General features: G+C 52.6%; 1 protein-coding gene across 1 annotated transcript in view; it reads left to right on the forward strand.

Moving 5' to 3' along the window:
* Positions 1-12,928, forward strand: part of LOC147117291 (tyrosine-protein phosphatase non-receptor type 3-like) — a 341,164-nt gene that overhangs the window by 45,688 nt on the left and 282,548 nt on the right. Inside the window, exon 2 of the mRNA XM_085989357.1 lies at positions 6,268-6,422. Coding sequence (XP_085845483.1) covers positions 6,285-6,422 — 138 coding nt within the window. The 5' untranslated portion in view covers positions 6,268-6,284. The remainder of the gene's footprint in view (positions 1-6,267; positions 6,423-12,928) is intronic.

Here is a 12,928-nt window from a genome sequence, read left to right on the forward strand (position 1 = left end):
GATTGAGACACGGACAGCAGGAGTTGAACAAAACAAGTCTTTACTGATGGAAGTCAATAGTGAAACTGAAACAACAGAGGCTCACTAGCGCCTTTTTATACAGGGGTGGTCACTGCCGGTACTGCAATCTGAGACCAGTTATTCTCTTAAAGGTACATACACAACAGAGGTGATGATGGTAGTTCCCTACGTTAGAACAGTGACTATACGTCAAGAGAACTTAATTTACTGTAAAGGGTTTTAGGACGCTTAAAGGTTGTGAAAGTTTGTTTTTCTTTTGACAGGGAGAGCGAACCATTTACAATGTTGGCTAGCATTGGGGGGAGGTGGGGAAGATGAGAGAGACTCCAGAGAGATGTCGATTTGGGACTAGGGCATGGGAGAGCCTGGGGCAGGTTATGCTTGGTGGTTAAGGAGAAAGGGGGGGGAACAGCAGATAGTCTCCATCTTAGTGACAAAGAAGTCCTTGAGCTCCTCTCATTTGTTAGAAGTGAGAATGGAGAGAAGCCAGGTCGAGGGGTTTAATTAAACGGTTGGTAGTGGAGAAAAGAAGCCAGACGATCCTGGTGTAATGGTCAATTTTGTAATACCTTATCATGCTTATATTAAAAAAAAAGTGATGTTGAGCTATTTTCTTTGTTGTGGAAATGCAAAATCGAGTCTTACCCTTTTTATTATAAATCTATCCATATAATAAAGAAAATTTACTTCTGCTTGCGCTTCCTGTTGTCATAATTTGTTGTGAGCCGGGGCTCCTACGGTCGAGTGACGGGACGATTGACCAATCCTACACTTCGGTGACCTGACGATCCACCAATCGGTGCCTTTGTGGGTGGGCCTTACCGTTCTGAACTGAGGTGAGTCGCCGCCATCTTGATTCCAAACTTTTCCTTTCTTTTTCCCGCTTTCTGCGTCTTTAAAAAAAAAGTTGCTTTTAAAACACATATTGTTTTTAAAAAAAGTTAATTACTTTCTAAATCTTTTATCTAATCTCATTAATTTTCCTACCTTTCCCCGTTTTTCCAGGTAGGCCTCGAAGCCTGGGCATCTGTTGCCAGCCATGCTGGACCCTAGGCAATTGTTTTGTGGCAAGCTTCTCCCACCCCTCACCCCCCCCCGCCGCCGCTGGGCCTGATTCCGAACCAGCGGCCAGCCATCTTGGTAAAGGCTGGCTGGGCTCACTGCAAGCTCCTTGCAGTTCATTCGGGGGGGGGCGGGGCTCGGGAGGGGAGGGGGAGCGGAGAGGGTTACCCCGGCAACCGGGCTCGCCAGCCGCAATCAGCCGCTCAGGCCCAGGCCCGGAGATCAGGAGGCGGAGAGGGGATGAGGGTTACCAAGGCAACCAGGGCACAGGAGGGGAGGGGGGAGCGGAGAGGGTTACCCCGGCAACCGGACTCGCCAGCCGCAATAGGCTGCTCAGGCCCGGAGATCGGAAGGGGAGGAGGGTTACCAAGGCAACCGGGCCCGGCCAGCCGCAATCGGCCCCTTTTTTCCCCCCCCCCCCCACCCCCCCCAGTCGCGCTCTCTCTTCTTCCCCCCCCCCCAAGTCGCTCTCTCTCTTTCTCCCCCCACCCCCCCCAGTCGCGCTCTCTCTTACCCCCCCCCCCCAGTCGCTCGCTCTCTTACCTCCCCAGTCGCTCTCTCTCTTTCTCCCCCCCCCCCAGTCGCTCTCTCTCTTCCCCCCACCCCCCAGTCGCTCTCTCTCTTCCCCCACCCCCCAGTCGCTCTCTCTCTTCCCCCCCCCCGTCGCTCTCTCTCTTCCCCCCCCCCCCCCGTCGCTCTCTCTCTTCCCCCCCCCCCCCCAGTCGCTCTCTCTCTTCCCCCCCCCCAGTCGCTCTCTCTCTTTCCCCCCCCCCAGTCGCTCTCTCTCTTTCCCCCCCCCCAGTCGCTCTCTCTCTTTCCCCCCCCCCAGTCGCTCTTTCTCTTCCCCCCCCCAGTCGCTCTTTCTCTTCCCCCCCCCCCCCAGTCGCTCTTTCTCTTCCCCCCCAGTCGCTCTTTCTCTTCCCCCCCAGTCGCTCTTTCTCTTCCCCCCCAGTCGCTCTTTCTCTTCCCCCCCAGTCGCTCTTTCTCTTCCCCCCCAGTCGCTCTTTCTCTTCCCCCCCAGTCGCTCTTTCTCTTCCCCCCCAGTCGCTCTTTCTCTTCCCCCCCAGTCGCTCTTTCTCTTCCCCCCCAGTCGCTCTTTCTCTTCCCCCCCAGTCGCTCTTTCTCTTCCCCCCCAGTCGCTCTTTCTCTTCCCCCCCAGTCGCTCTTTCTCTTCCCCCCCAGTCGCTCTTTCTCTTCCCCCCCAGTCGCTCTTTCTCTTCCCCCCCAGTCGCTCTTTCTCTTCCCCCCCAGTCGCTCTTTCTCTTCCCCCCCAGTCGCTCTTTCTCTTCCCCCCCAGTCGCTCTTTCTCTTCCCCCCCCAGTCGCTCTTTCTCTTCCCCCCCAGTCGCTCTTTCTCTTCCCCCCCAGTCGCTCTTTCTCTTCCCCCCCCCAGTCGCTCTTTCTCTTCCCCCCCAGTCGCTCTTTCTCTTCCCCCCCCAGTCGCTCTTTCTCTTCCCCCCCAGTCGCTCTTTCTCTTCCCCCCCAGTCGCTCTTTCTCTTCCCCCCCAGTCGCTCTTTCTCTTCCCCCCCAGTCGCTCTTTCTCTTCCCCCCCAGTCGCTCTTTCTCTTCCCCCCCAGTCGCTCTTTCTCTTCCCCCCCAGTCGCTCTTTCTCTTCCCCCCCAGTCGCTCTTTCTCTCATCCCCCCCAGTCGCTCTCTCTCATCCCCCCCAGTCGCTCTCTCTCTTCCCCCCCCAGTCGCTCTCTCTCTTCCCCCCCAGTCGCTCTCTCTCTTCCCCCCCAGTCGCTCTCTCTCTTCCCCCCCAGTCGCTCTCTCTCTTCCCCCCCAGTCGCTCTCTCTCTTCCCCCCCAGTCGCTCTCTCTCTTCCCCCCCAGTCGCTCTCTCTCTTCCCCCCCCAGTCGCTCTCTCTCTTCCCCCCCAGTCGCTCTCTCTCTTCCCCCCCAGTCGCTCTCTCTCTTCCCCCCCAGTCGCTCTCTCTCTTCCCCCCCAGTCGCTCTCTCTCTTCCCCCCCAGTCGCTCTCTCTCTTCCCCCCCAGTCGCTCTCTCTCTTCCCCCCCAGTCGCTCTCTCTCTTCCCCCCCAGTCGCTCTCTCTCTTCCCCCCCAGTCGCTCTCTCTCTTCCCCCCCAGTCGCTCTCTCTCTTCCCCCCCAGTCGCTCTCTCTCTTCCCCCCCAGTCGCTCTCTCTCTTCCCCCCCAGTCGCTCTCTCTCTTCCCCCCCAGTCGCTCTCTCTCTTCCCCCCCAGTCGCTCTCTCTCTTCCCCCCCAGTCGCTCTCTCTCTTCCCCCCCAGTCGCTCTCTCTCTTCCCCCCCAGTCGCTCTCTCTCTTCCCCCCCAGTCGCTCTCTCTCTTCCCCCCCAGTCGCTCTCTCTCTTCCCCCCCAGTCGCTCTCTCTCTTCCCCCCCAGTCGCTCTCTCTCTTCCCCCCCAGTCGCTCTCTCTCTTCCCCCCCAGTCGCTCTCTCTCTTCCCCCCCAGTCGCTCTCTCTCTTCCCCCCCAGTCGCTCTCTCTCTTCCCCCCCAGTCGCTCTCTCTCTTCCCCCCCAGTCGCTCTCTCTCTTCCCCCCCAGTCGCTCTCTCTCTTCCCCCCCAGTCGCTCTCTCTCTTCCCCCCCAGTCGCTCTCTCTCTTCCCCCCCAGTCGCTCTCTCTCTTCCCCCCCAGTCGCTCTCTCTCTTCCCCCCCAGTCGCTCTCTCTCTTCCCCCCCAGTCGCTCTCTCTCTTCCCCCCCAGTCGCTCTCTCTCTTCCCCCCCAGTCGCTCTCTCTCTTCCCCCCCAGTCGCTCTCTCTCTTCCCCCCCAGTCGCTCTCTCTCTTCCCCCCCAGTCGCTCTCTCTCTTCCCCCCCAGTCGCTCTCTCTCTTCCCCCCCAGTCGCTCTCTCTCTTCCCCCCCAGTCGCTCTCTCTCTTCCCCCCCAGTCGCTCTCTCTCTTCCCCCCCAGTCGCTCTCTCTCTTCCCCCCCAGTCGCTCTCTCTCTTCCCCCCCAGTCGCTCTCTCTCTTCCCCCCCAGTCGCTCTCTCTCTTCCCCCCCAGTCGCTCTCTCTCTTCCCCCCCAGTCGCTCTCTCTCTTCCCCCCCAGTCGCTCTCTCTCTTCCCCCCCAGTCGCTCTCTCTCTTCCCCCCCAGTCGCTCTCTCTCTTCCCCCCCAGTCGCTCTCTCTCTTCCCCCCCAGTCGCTCTCTCTCTTCCCCCCCAGTCGCTCTCTCTCTTCCCCCCCAGTCGCTCTCTCTCTTCCCCCCCAGTCGCTCTCTCTCTTCCCCCCCAGTCGCTCTCTCTCTTCCCCCCCAGTCGCTCTCTCTCTTCCCCCCCAGTCGCTCTCTCTCTTCCCCCCCAGTCGCTCTCTCTCTTCCCCCCCAGTCGCTCTCTCTCTTCCCCCCCAGTCGCTCTCTCTCTTCCCCCCCAGTCGCTCTCTCTCTTCCCCCCCAGTCGCTCTCTCTCTTCCCCCCCAGTCGCTCTCTCTCTTCCCCCCCAGTCGCTCTCTCTCTTCCCCCCCAGTCGCTCTCTCTCTTCCCCCCCAGTCGCTCTCTCTCTTCCCCCCCAGTCGCTCTCTCTCTTCCCCCCCAGTCGCTCTCTCTCTTCCCCCCCAGTCGCTCTCTCTCTTCCCCCCCAGTCGCTCTCTCTCTTCCCCCCCAGTCGCTCTCTCTCTTCCCCCCCAGTCGCTCTCTCTCTTCCCCCCCAGTCGCTCTCTCTCTTCCCCCCCAGTCGCTCTCTCTCTTCCCCCCCAGTCGCTCTCTCTCTTCCCCCCCAGTCGCTCTCTCTCTTCCCCCCCAGTCGCTCTCTCTCTTCCCCCCCAGTCGCTCTCTCTCTTCCCCCCCAGTCGCTCTCTCTCTTCCCCCCCAGTCGCTCTCTCTCTTCCCCCCCAGTCGCTCTCTCTCTTCCCCCCCAGTCGCTCTCTCTCTTCCCCCCCAGTCGCTCTCTCTCTTCCCCCCCAGTCGCTCTCTCTCTTCCCCCCCAGTCGCTCTCTCTCTTCCCCCCCAGTCGCTCTCTCTCTTCCCCCCCAGTCGCTCTCTCTCTTCCCCCCCAGTCGCTCTCTCTCTTCCCCCCCAGTCGCTCTCTCTCTTCCCCCCCAGTCGCTCTCTCTCTTCCCCCCCAGTCGCTCTCTCTCTTCCCCCCCAGTCGCTCTCTCTCTTCCCCCCCAGTCGCTCTCTCTCTTCCCCCCCAGTCGCTCTCTCTCTTCCCCCCCAGTCGCTCTCTCTCTTCCCCCCCAGTCGCTCTCTCTCTTCCCCCCCAGTCGCTCTCTCTCTTCCCCCCCAGTCGCTCTCTCTCTTCCCCCCCAGTCGCTCTCTCTCTTCCCCCCCAGTCGCTCTCTCTCTTCCCCCCCAGTCGCTCTCTCTCTTCCCCCCCAGTCGCTCTCTCTCTTCCCCCCCAGTCGCTCTCTCTCTTCCCCCCCAGTCGCTCTCTCTCTTCCCCCCCAGTCGCTCTCTCTCTTCCCCCCCAGTCGCTCTCTCTCTTCCCCCCCAGTCGCTCTCTCTCTTCCCCCCCAGTCGCTCTCTCTCTTCCCCCCCCAGTCGCTCTCTCTCTTCCCCCCCCAGTCGCTCTCTCTCTTCCCCCCCCAGTCGCTCTCTCTTCCCCCCCAGTCGCTCTCTCTCTTCCCCCCCAGTCGCTCTCTCTCTTCCCCCCCCAGTCGCTCTCTCTCTCTTTCTCCCCCCCCCAGTCGCTCTCTCTCTCTTTCTCCCCCCCCCAGTCGCTCGCTCTCTTTCCCCCCCAGTCGCTCGCCCTCGCCCCCCCCCAAAAAAAACCGGTCGCGCGCCCCTCGCCTCTTTTTCCCCCCCGTCACGCCCCCTCTCGCGCTCTCTCTCTCTCTCTCTCTCTCTCTCTCTCTCTCTCTCTCTCTCTCTCTCTCTCTTCCAACAACAACATGCCCTCAAAAGACCCTCGGCACCGCCGGGCACTTCAGCTGGTATATTCTCAACACTGTAATCTTGCAATGAGAATTGCAACAATTTCAACTTCCTGAGTTGTGCATTAATTATGCAGCAGCTGTCTTGCCCGAGCTGTGCTGTAAATATTTTCTTAAATCCCTTCAGTAGCTGTTAGAGATAGTCAATAACAGCTTAGAGTTCATTTATATGGTCAATAAAATGGTAATTATTGATTGGAAGCCTCAGATTTCTGAGGACTATTCGGTACAAATGGAATTGCTGCCTATGGAAGTTAATACTGAAATGGTAACTTGGTTGGAGCTCCTGTTTTAAGTTGTACTCTTAGCTTTATCTTTTTAATATTTGTATTTAGGTGTTGGAGAGATAGTGATGACATCACGATTTCGTGTACTAGGTGGGAGGACAAACCACATACGTGCTTTTGAGATACCAAGAGACAAACATCGGTCAGAAGTCGTCTGCAATATCCACTTCCTGGATGGCAGTTTGCAGAGCTTCAAAGTCAATGTAAGTTGGTACCCTTTATGTTCGTAGCCACTAAATCTGTTGACTTATTTCTCATAGCTTTTTCATTCCGTTACAATATTATGTAAATGCCTCATGTTGCCTGAGCTATATTAGATCTAACTACATCCAGAAAATGAGGAGTAAGCTTTTGGCATGATATATGTACAATGGTGCACAAACTTAATTATTGTACATTTGTATTCAACATGAGCAATCCATTTCTGCTGCCTGGTTTCGCAGCACCTCACAGCCTTGTCATCCGAAGAATTACATGGTAAATTCATGTCCATTGTAGCAAACACGCAGTGCAAAAATCATAACATCCTGCCACCAAATCTGAATCAGTTTCAACCATACTACTTTCACCATGTCGCCTCTTTGCCCCGCACCCCCTCCAAAAGATGTCAATTGTCTAGTGGTGGCATAATTTTATCTTGGCTCCAACACAGTGCCACAGAATCCATTGTGCAGTGCCCTATACCTATTGTCTTGTATCCAACCGCTTTTTGACTTTGTACCTAAGGTAGGTAAACACAATGTACACTTCTGTTTCTGTGGATAAAACTATGAAATTGTGTCATGGGTGAACAGGAATCCATGCATAAAATGTAGCAGAACAGAAATTTCTAAAGCACTTTGGGATAATAAAGTTATAGGATGCTAAAGGCCATAATTGTGCTAAGCTATGTTATTTAAAAAATAAAGTGAAATCTAGGAAAACTGAGACCAGCTGATTACTATAGACCCTAGCCAGTATTGTCACATGGGGTTGATATATTGGCATGTGCAACACTCAGGCGCTGTGTTCCCACAAATTAATCAATCACACCAGATAATGCTAAGTCAGCCCACTTGCACAAGTTTATGGTGCTCTGGGTGTGCCTCTCACAATGTGACCGGACATCAGGGCCATAATGTCTAGTGCCAACAGCTAATAAAGTGCTGCTGACTCCATTGTGCACCAGCCAGAGTTGCAGGGCGGGAGGGGGGCGGGGGTTGGGTATGAGACACAGAGAACATAGGAACGGGCGAAGGTCATTCAGCCTTTTGAACCTGTTCCGCCAATCAGATGATGATCTGTATCACCCCTTTTACCCACTTTGGTTCCATAATCCTTAATACCCTTGCCTAACAGTTTTAAAATTTTCAATTGACTGAGATTAACAGCTTTTTGGGGGAGAGAGTTCCAGATTTCCACTACCCTTTGTGTGAAGAAGTGCTTCCTGAAATCACCCCTGAACAACCTAGCTCTAATGGAGATGGGATGCTAGAGTTCCAAGAACAAGGATGCCCGAATTTCTTTCTCCAATTGGTAATGGAAGTCTCCCTTTCAATACCTGCTGAATATTCTGATTGGCATGTATGCAGCTGAGCCCAAGCCTGTCCTCACTCAGTCTCCACATGTGTGTTTCCAGCAGGAAAGGAGGCGGGGGCGGGGGGATAGGTGTCTCCAATTCAAGATGCTGAAAGATCTACAGCCACCTGTAGGGTTTCAATTTGCACAAAATGGAGTACATTCTGTCTTCCCACAGTGATGCACCCCACTTAAGACCAGAAAGCAGATTGGCAGAGAATTTTTAAAATTCATTCCTGGGATGTGGGTGCCGCTGATGTGGTTAGCATTTATTGTCCATCATTAATTGTCCTCGAAGGTGGTCGTGAGCCGCCTCCTTAAACTGCTGGAGTCTGCGTGGTGAAGGTACTCCCATAGTGCTGTTAGGGGAGGGAGTTCCAGGATTTTGACCCAGCGACGATGAAGGAACGGCGATATATTTCCAAGTCAGGATGGTATGTGACTTGGAGGGGAACTTGGAGGTGATGGTGTTCCCAATCGCCTGCTGCCCTTGTCTTTCTAAGTGGTAGAAGTTGCAGGTTTGGGAGGTGTTGTCGAAGAATCCTTGGCGCATTGCTGCACTGCATCTTGTAGATGGTACGCACTGTAGCCATGGTGTGCTGATGGTGGAGGGAGTGAATGTTTAAGGTGGAGGATGGGGTGCCAATCAAGCAGGCTACTTGGTCCTGGATGTCGAGCTTCTTGAGTGTTGTTGGAGCTGCACTCATCTAGGCAAGTGGAGAGTATTCCATCACGCTCCTGACTTGTGCCTTGTAGATGGTGGAAAGGCTTTTGGGGAGTCGGGAGGTGAGACTCTCGCTGCAGAATGTCCAGCCTCTGTAGGCACAGTATTTATGTGGCTGGTCCAGTTAAGTTTCTGGTCAATGGTGACCCCCCAGGATGTTGAAGTTGGGGGATTCGGCGATGGTATTGCCATTGAATGTCAAGGGGCGGTGGTTAGATGCTCTCTTGTTGGAGATAGTCATTGCCTGGCACTTGTGTAGCATGGATGTTACTTGCCACTTATCAGCCCAAGCCTGAATGTCATCCAGGCCTTGCTGCATGCAGGCATAGACTGCTTCATTATCTGAAGAGTTGCAAATAGAGCTGAACGCAATCATCAGTGAACATCCCCACTTCTGATCTTATGATCCAGGGAAGGCCATTGATGAAGCAGCTGAAGATGGTTGGGCCTAGGACACTGCCCTGAGGAACTCCTGCAGCAATGTCCTGGGGCTGAGATGATTGGCCTCCAACAACCACAGCCATCTTCCTTTGTGCTAGGTATGACTAGCCAGTGGAGAGTTTCCCCCCCCGCCCGCCCCCCCCCCCCCCCGCCCCCCCGATTCCCATTGACTTTAATTTTACTAGGGCTCCTTGATGCCACACTTGCTCAAATGCTGCCTTAATGTCAAGGGCAGTCACTCTCACCTCACCTCTGGAATTCAGCTCTTGTCTGTGTTTGGACCAAGGCTGTAATGATTTCTGGAGCCAAGTGGTCCTGGCAGAACCCAAACTGAGCATTGGTGAGTAAGCGCCGCTTGATGGCACTGTCGATGAGACCTTCCATCGCTTTGCTGATGATTAAGAGTCGACTGATGGGGCGCTAATTGGTCGGATTGGATTTGTCTTGCTTTTTGTGGACAGGAGATACCTGGGCAGTTTTCCATGTTGTCGGGTAGATGCCAGTGTTGTAGCTGCACTGGAACAGCTTGGCTACAGGCGTGGCTAGTTCTGGATCACAAGTCTTCAGCACGACAGCCGGGATATTATCGGGGCCCATAGCCTTTGCTGTATCCAGTGCACTCAGCCATTTCTTGATGCCATGTGGAGTGAATCGAATTGACTGAAACTGGCTTCTGTGATGGTGGAGACCTTTGGAGGAGGCCGTTCTGGATCATCCACTTTGGACTTCTGGCTGAAGATTGTTGCAACCGCTTCAGCCTTGTCTTTTGCATTCGCATGCTGGGTTCCAACATCATTCATTGGGATGTTCATGGAACAACATCCTCCTGTTAGTTGTTGAATGGTCCACCACCATTCACGACTGGATGTGGTAGGACTGCAGAGCTTTGATCTGATCTTGGTGCTGGACATTGAAGTCCCCTACTCAGAGTACATTCTGTGCCCTTGCTGCCTTCATTGCTTCTTCCAAATGGTGTTTAACATGGAGGAGTACTGATTCATCAGCTGAGGGAGGGGAATATGTGGTAATCAGTAAGAGGTTTCCTCGCCCATGTGACCTGATGCCATGAGACTTTGTGGGGCCTGGAGTCAATGTTGAGGACTCCCAGGGCCACTCCCTCCTGACTGTATACCACTGTGCCGCCACTTGTGGGTTTGTCCTGCCTGTGGGATAGGACTTGCCCAGGGATGGTGATGGAGGTGTCTGGGACATTGGTTGAAAGGTATGACTGTCAGGCTGTTGCTTGACTAGTCTGTGGGACAGCTCTCCCAACTTTGGCACATGCCCCCAGATGTTAGTGAGGAGGACTTTGCAGGTTCGACTGGGCTGGGATGTGCCTTTGCATATGAAAGCAGCTTTCCCTCAAGTGCCTATCCAATTTCCTTTTGAAATCATTGATCGTCTCCGCTTCCACCACCCTCATCGGCAGCGAGTTCCAGGTCATTACCATTCGCTGCATTAAAAAGTCTTTCCTCACATCCCCCCTGTGTCTCTTGCCCTAGTCCTTGTACTATCAGCTAATGTGAACAGCCTTGCTCTGTCTACCTTATCCAAACCTGTCCCATTCCCCCGCTCTATCCCTGTACACCTTTATCAAATCTCCCCTCAACCTCCTGAGGATAAATGGGTTGTCTTCAAAACCATTCATTTTCCAATCCTCTCTGGCTGCAGGTGTGGTGCCGGAGGACTGCTAACATTGTACCATTGTTCAAAAAGGGAGAAAGGAATAGACCTAGTAATTATAGGCCAGTCAGCCGAACTTCGGTATCTGGCAAATTATTGGAAAAAATTCTGAGGGGCAGTATTAATCGTTATTTAGAAAGGCACGGATTAATCAAGGACAGTCAGCATGGATTTGTTAAGGGAAGGTCCTGTCTGACTAACTTGATTGAATGTTTGGAGGACGTAACAAGAGGATCGATAAGGGTAGCATGTTTGATGCAGTCTGCATGGATTTTAGTAAGGCTTTTGAGAAGATCCCACATGGCAGACTGGTCAGAAAAGTAAAAGCCCATGGGATCCAAGGGAAAGTGGCAAGTTTGATCCAAAATTGGCTCAGTGGGAGGAAGCAAAGGATAATAATTGACTGGTGTTTTTGTGACTAGAAGGCTGTTTCCAGTGGGGTTCTGCAGAGCTCAATACTTGGCCCCTTGCTTTTTGTGGTATATATCATTGATTTAGACTTCAATGTAGGGGGCATGATTAAGAAGTTTGCAGCTGATACAAAATTTGGCTGTGTGATTGATAGTGAGGAAGAAAACTGTAGACTGCAGGAAGATATCAATGGACTGGTCAGGTGGGCAAGTGGCAAATGGAATTCAATCCGGAGAAGTGAGAGATAATGGGGAGGGCTAATAAGACAAGGGAATACACAATGAATGGTAGGATATTGAGAAGTGTAGAGGAACAGAGACACCTTGGAGTGCATGTCCACAGATCCCTGAAGAGAACACGACGGGTAGATAAGGTGGTTAAGAAGGCATACGTTCCTTTATTAGCCGAGGCATAGAATACAAGAGCAGGAAGGTCATGCTTGACCTGTATAAAACACTAGAGTACTCCATACAGTTACAGTGATCACATTACAAGAAAGATGTGATTTCACTGGAGAGGGTACAGAGGAGGTTTATGAGGATGTTGCCAGGACTGGAGAATTTTAGCTATGAGGAAAGATTGGATAGGTTGTGGTTGTTCTCTTTGGAATGGAGGAGGGTGGGGGGAGACTTAATTAAGGGGCCGAGATAGAGTGGACCTATTTCCATTAGCAGAGAGGTCAATAGCCAGGGGGCATAGATTTAAAGTAATTGGTGGAAGGATTAGAGGGGAGTTGAGAACTTTTTTCATCCAGAGGGTGGTGGGGGTCTGGAAATCGCTGCGTGAAAGAGTGGTAGCGACAGAAACCCTCAGTGCATTTAATAAGTACTTGGATATGTACTTGAAGTGCTGTAACCTACAGGGCTAAAGTGGGATTAGGCTGGATAGCGTTTTTTCGGCCAAAATAGACACGAATGGCCTCCTTCTGTGCCGTAAATTTCTATGATTCATTCTAAAACAAAATGAAGCCATATATGTCCCAATGGTTAAAAGAAGGGCACATGGCAAAACAAAACCCGTAATGGCTAACCAGAAATGTGCACAGACAAATTAGATTTAAGCAGAAGGCATTTCACAAACGTAAAGAATTTAACTTGCGGGAAAACGGATGACTATTCCATGCAATTAAGGGAGATGAAAGCGGCCATTAGAGTAGCTAAGAGATCCCCGGAAAAGAACATAGTGCACAGTTGTGGTAGGAATAGCAAAAGCTTTTTCAGCTATGTCAGGAGTTAGAAGACCATCAGTGATTGTATACGGTCACTGAAAGACAGTTCAAAACAGATTTCAGGTTATAGCAGAGCTGTTAAATGACTCTTTCGCATCTGTCTATACTCCTGTGGATGATGGTCCTGTGGGATGCCCTGTATTAAATAACATTGGAAATATTAAAATCCAGATGTTATCTTGGCTGGAATAAGGTAACCTCAAAATAGAAAGGGCTCCAGGTCCAGATGATATCTGGCCAATGGTGCTTAAAGAGAAAGGATATGAGCTCTCTGAGCCCATCGCCCATAACTTTAAAAGCTCAGTAGAGTCAAGGATAGTTCCCTTAGCTTGGAAGGTAACTTATGTAGTTCCGATTTTCAAAAAAGTGGATGTATGAGTCAGGAAACTAAAATTTGTGCAAGGGTTAAGACTGCAGAGGAATGCAATCTTCTGCAAAAAGATTTAGATGTTCTATGGTAATGGACCAGTGGCAAATGGAATTGAACTTGTGCGTGTAGGTAGGACCAACACACAAATCCATGTAGGTAGGACCAACACACGAATCCATGTAGGTAGGACCAACACACAAATCCATGTAGGTAGGACCAACGCACAAATCCATGTAGGTAGGACCAACACACAAATCCATGTAGGTAGGACCAACACACAAATCCATGTAGGTAG

Source organism: Somniosus microcephalus, chromosome 5 (assembly GCF_052327205.1).
Source record: "Somniosus microcephalus isolate GS21.2 chromosome 5, FLI_Smic_1.0, whole genome shotgun sequence".
Lineage (NCBI taxonomy): Eukaryota > Metazoa > Chordata > Chondrichthyes > Squaliformes > Somniosidae > Somniosus > Somniosus microcephalus.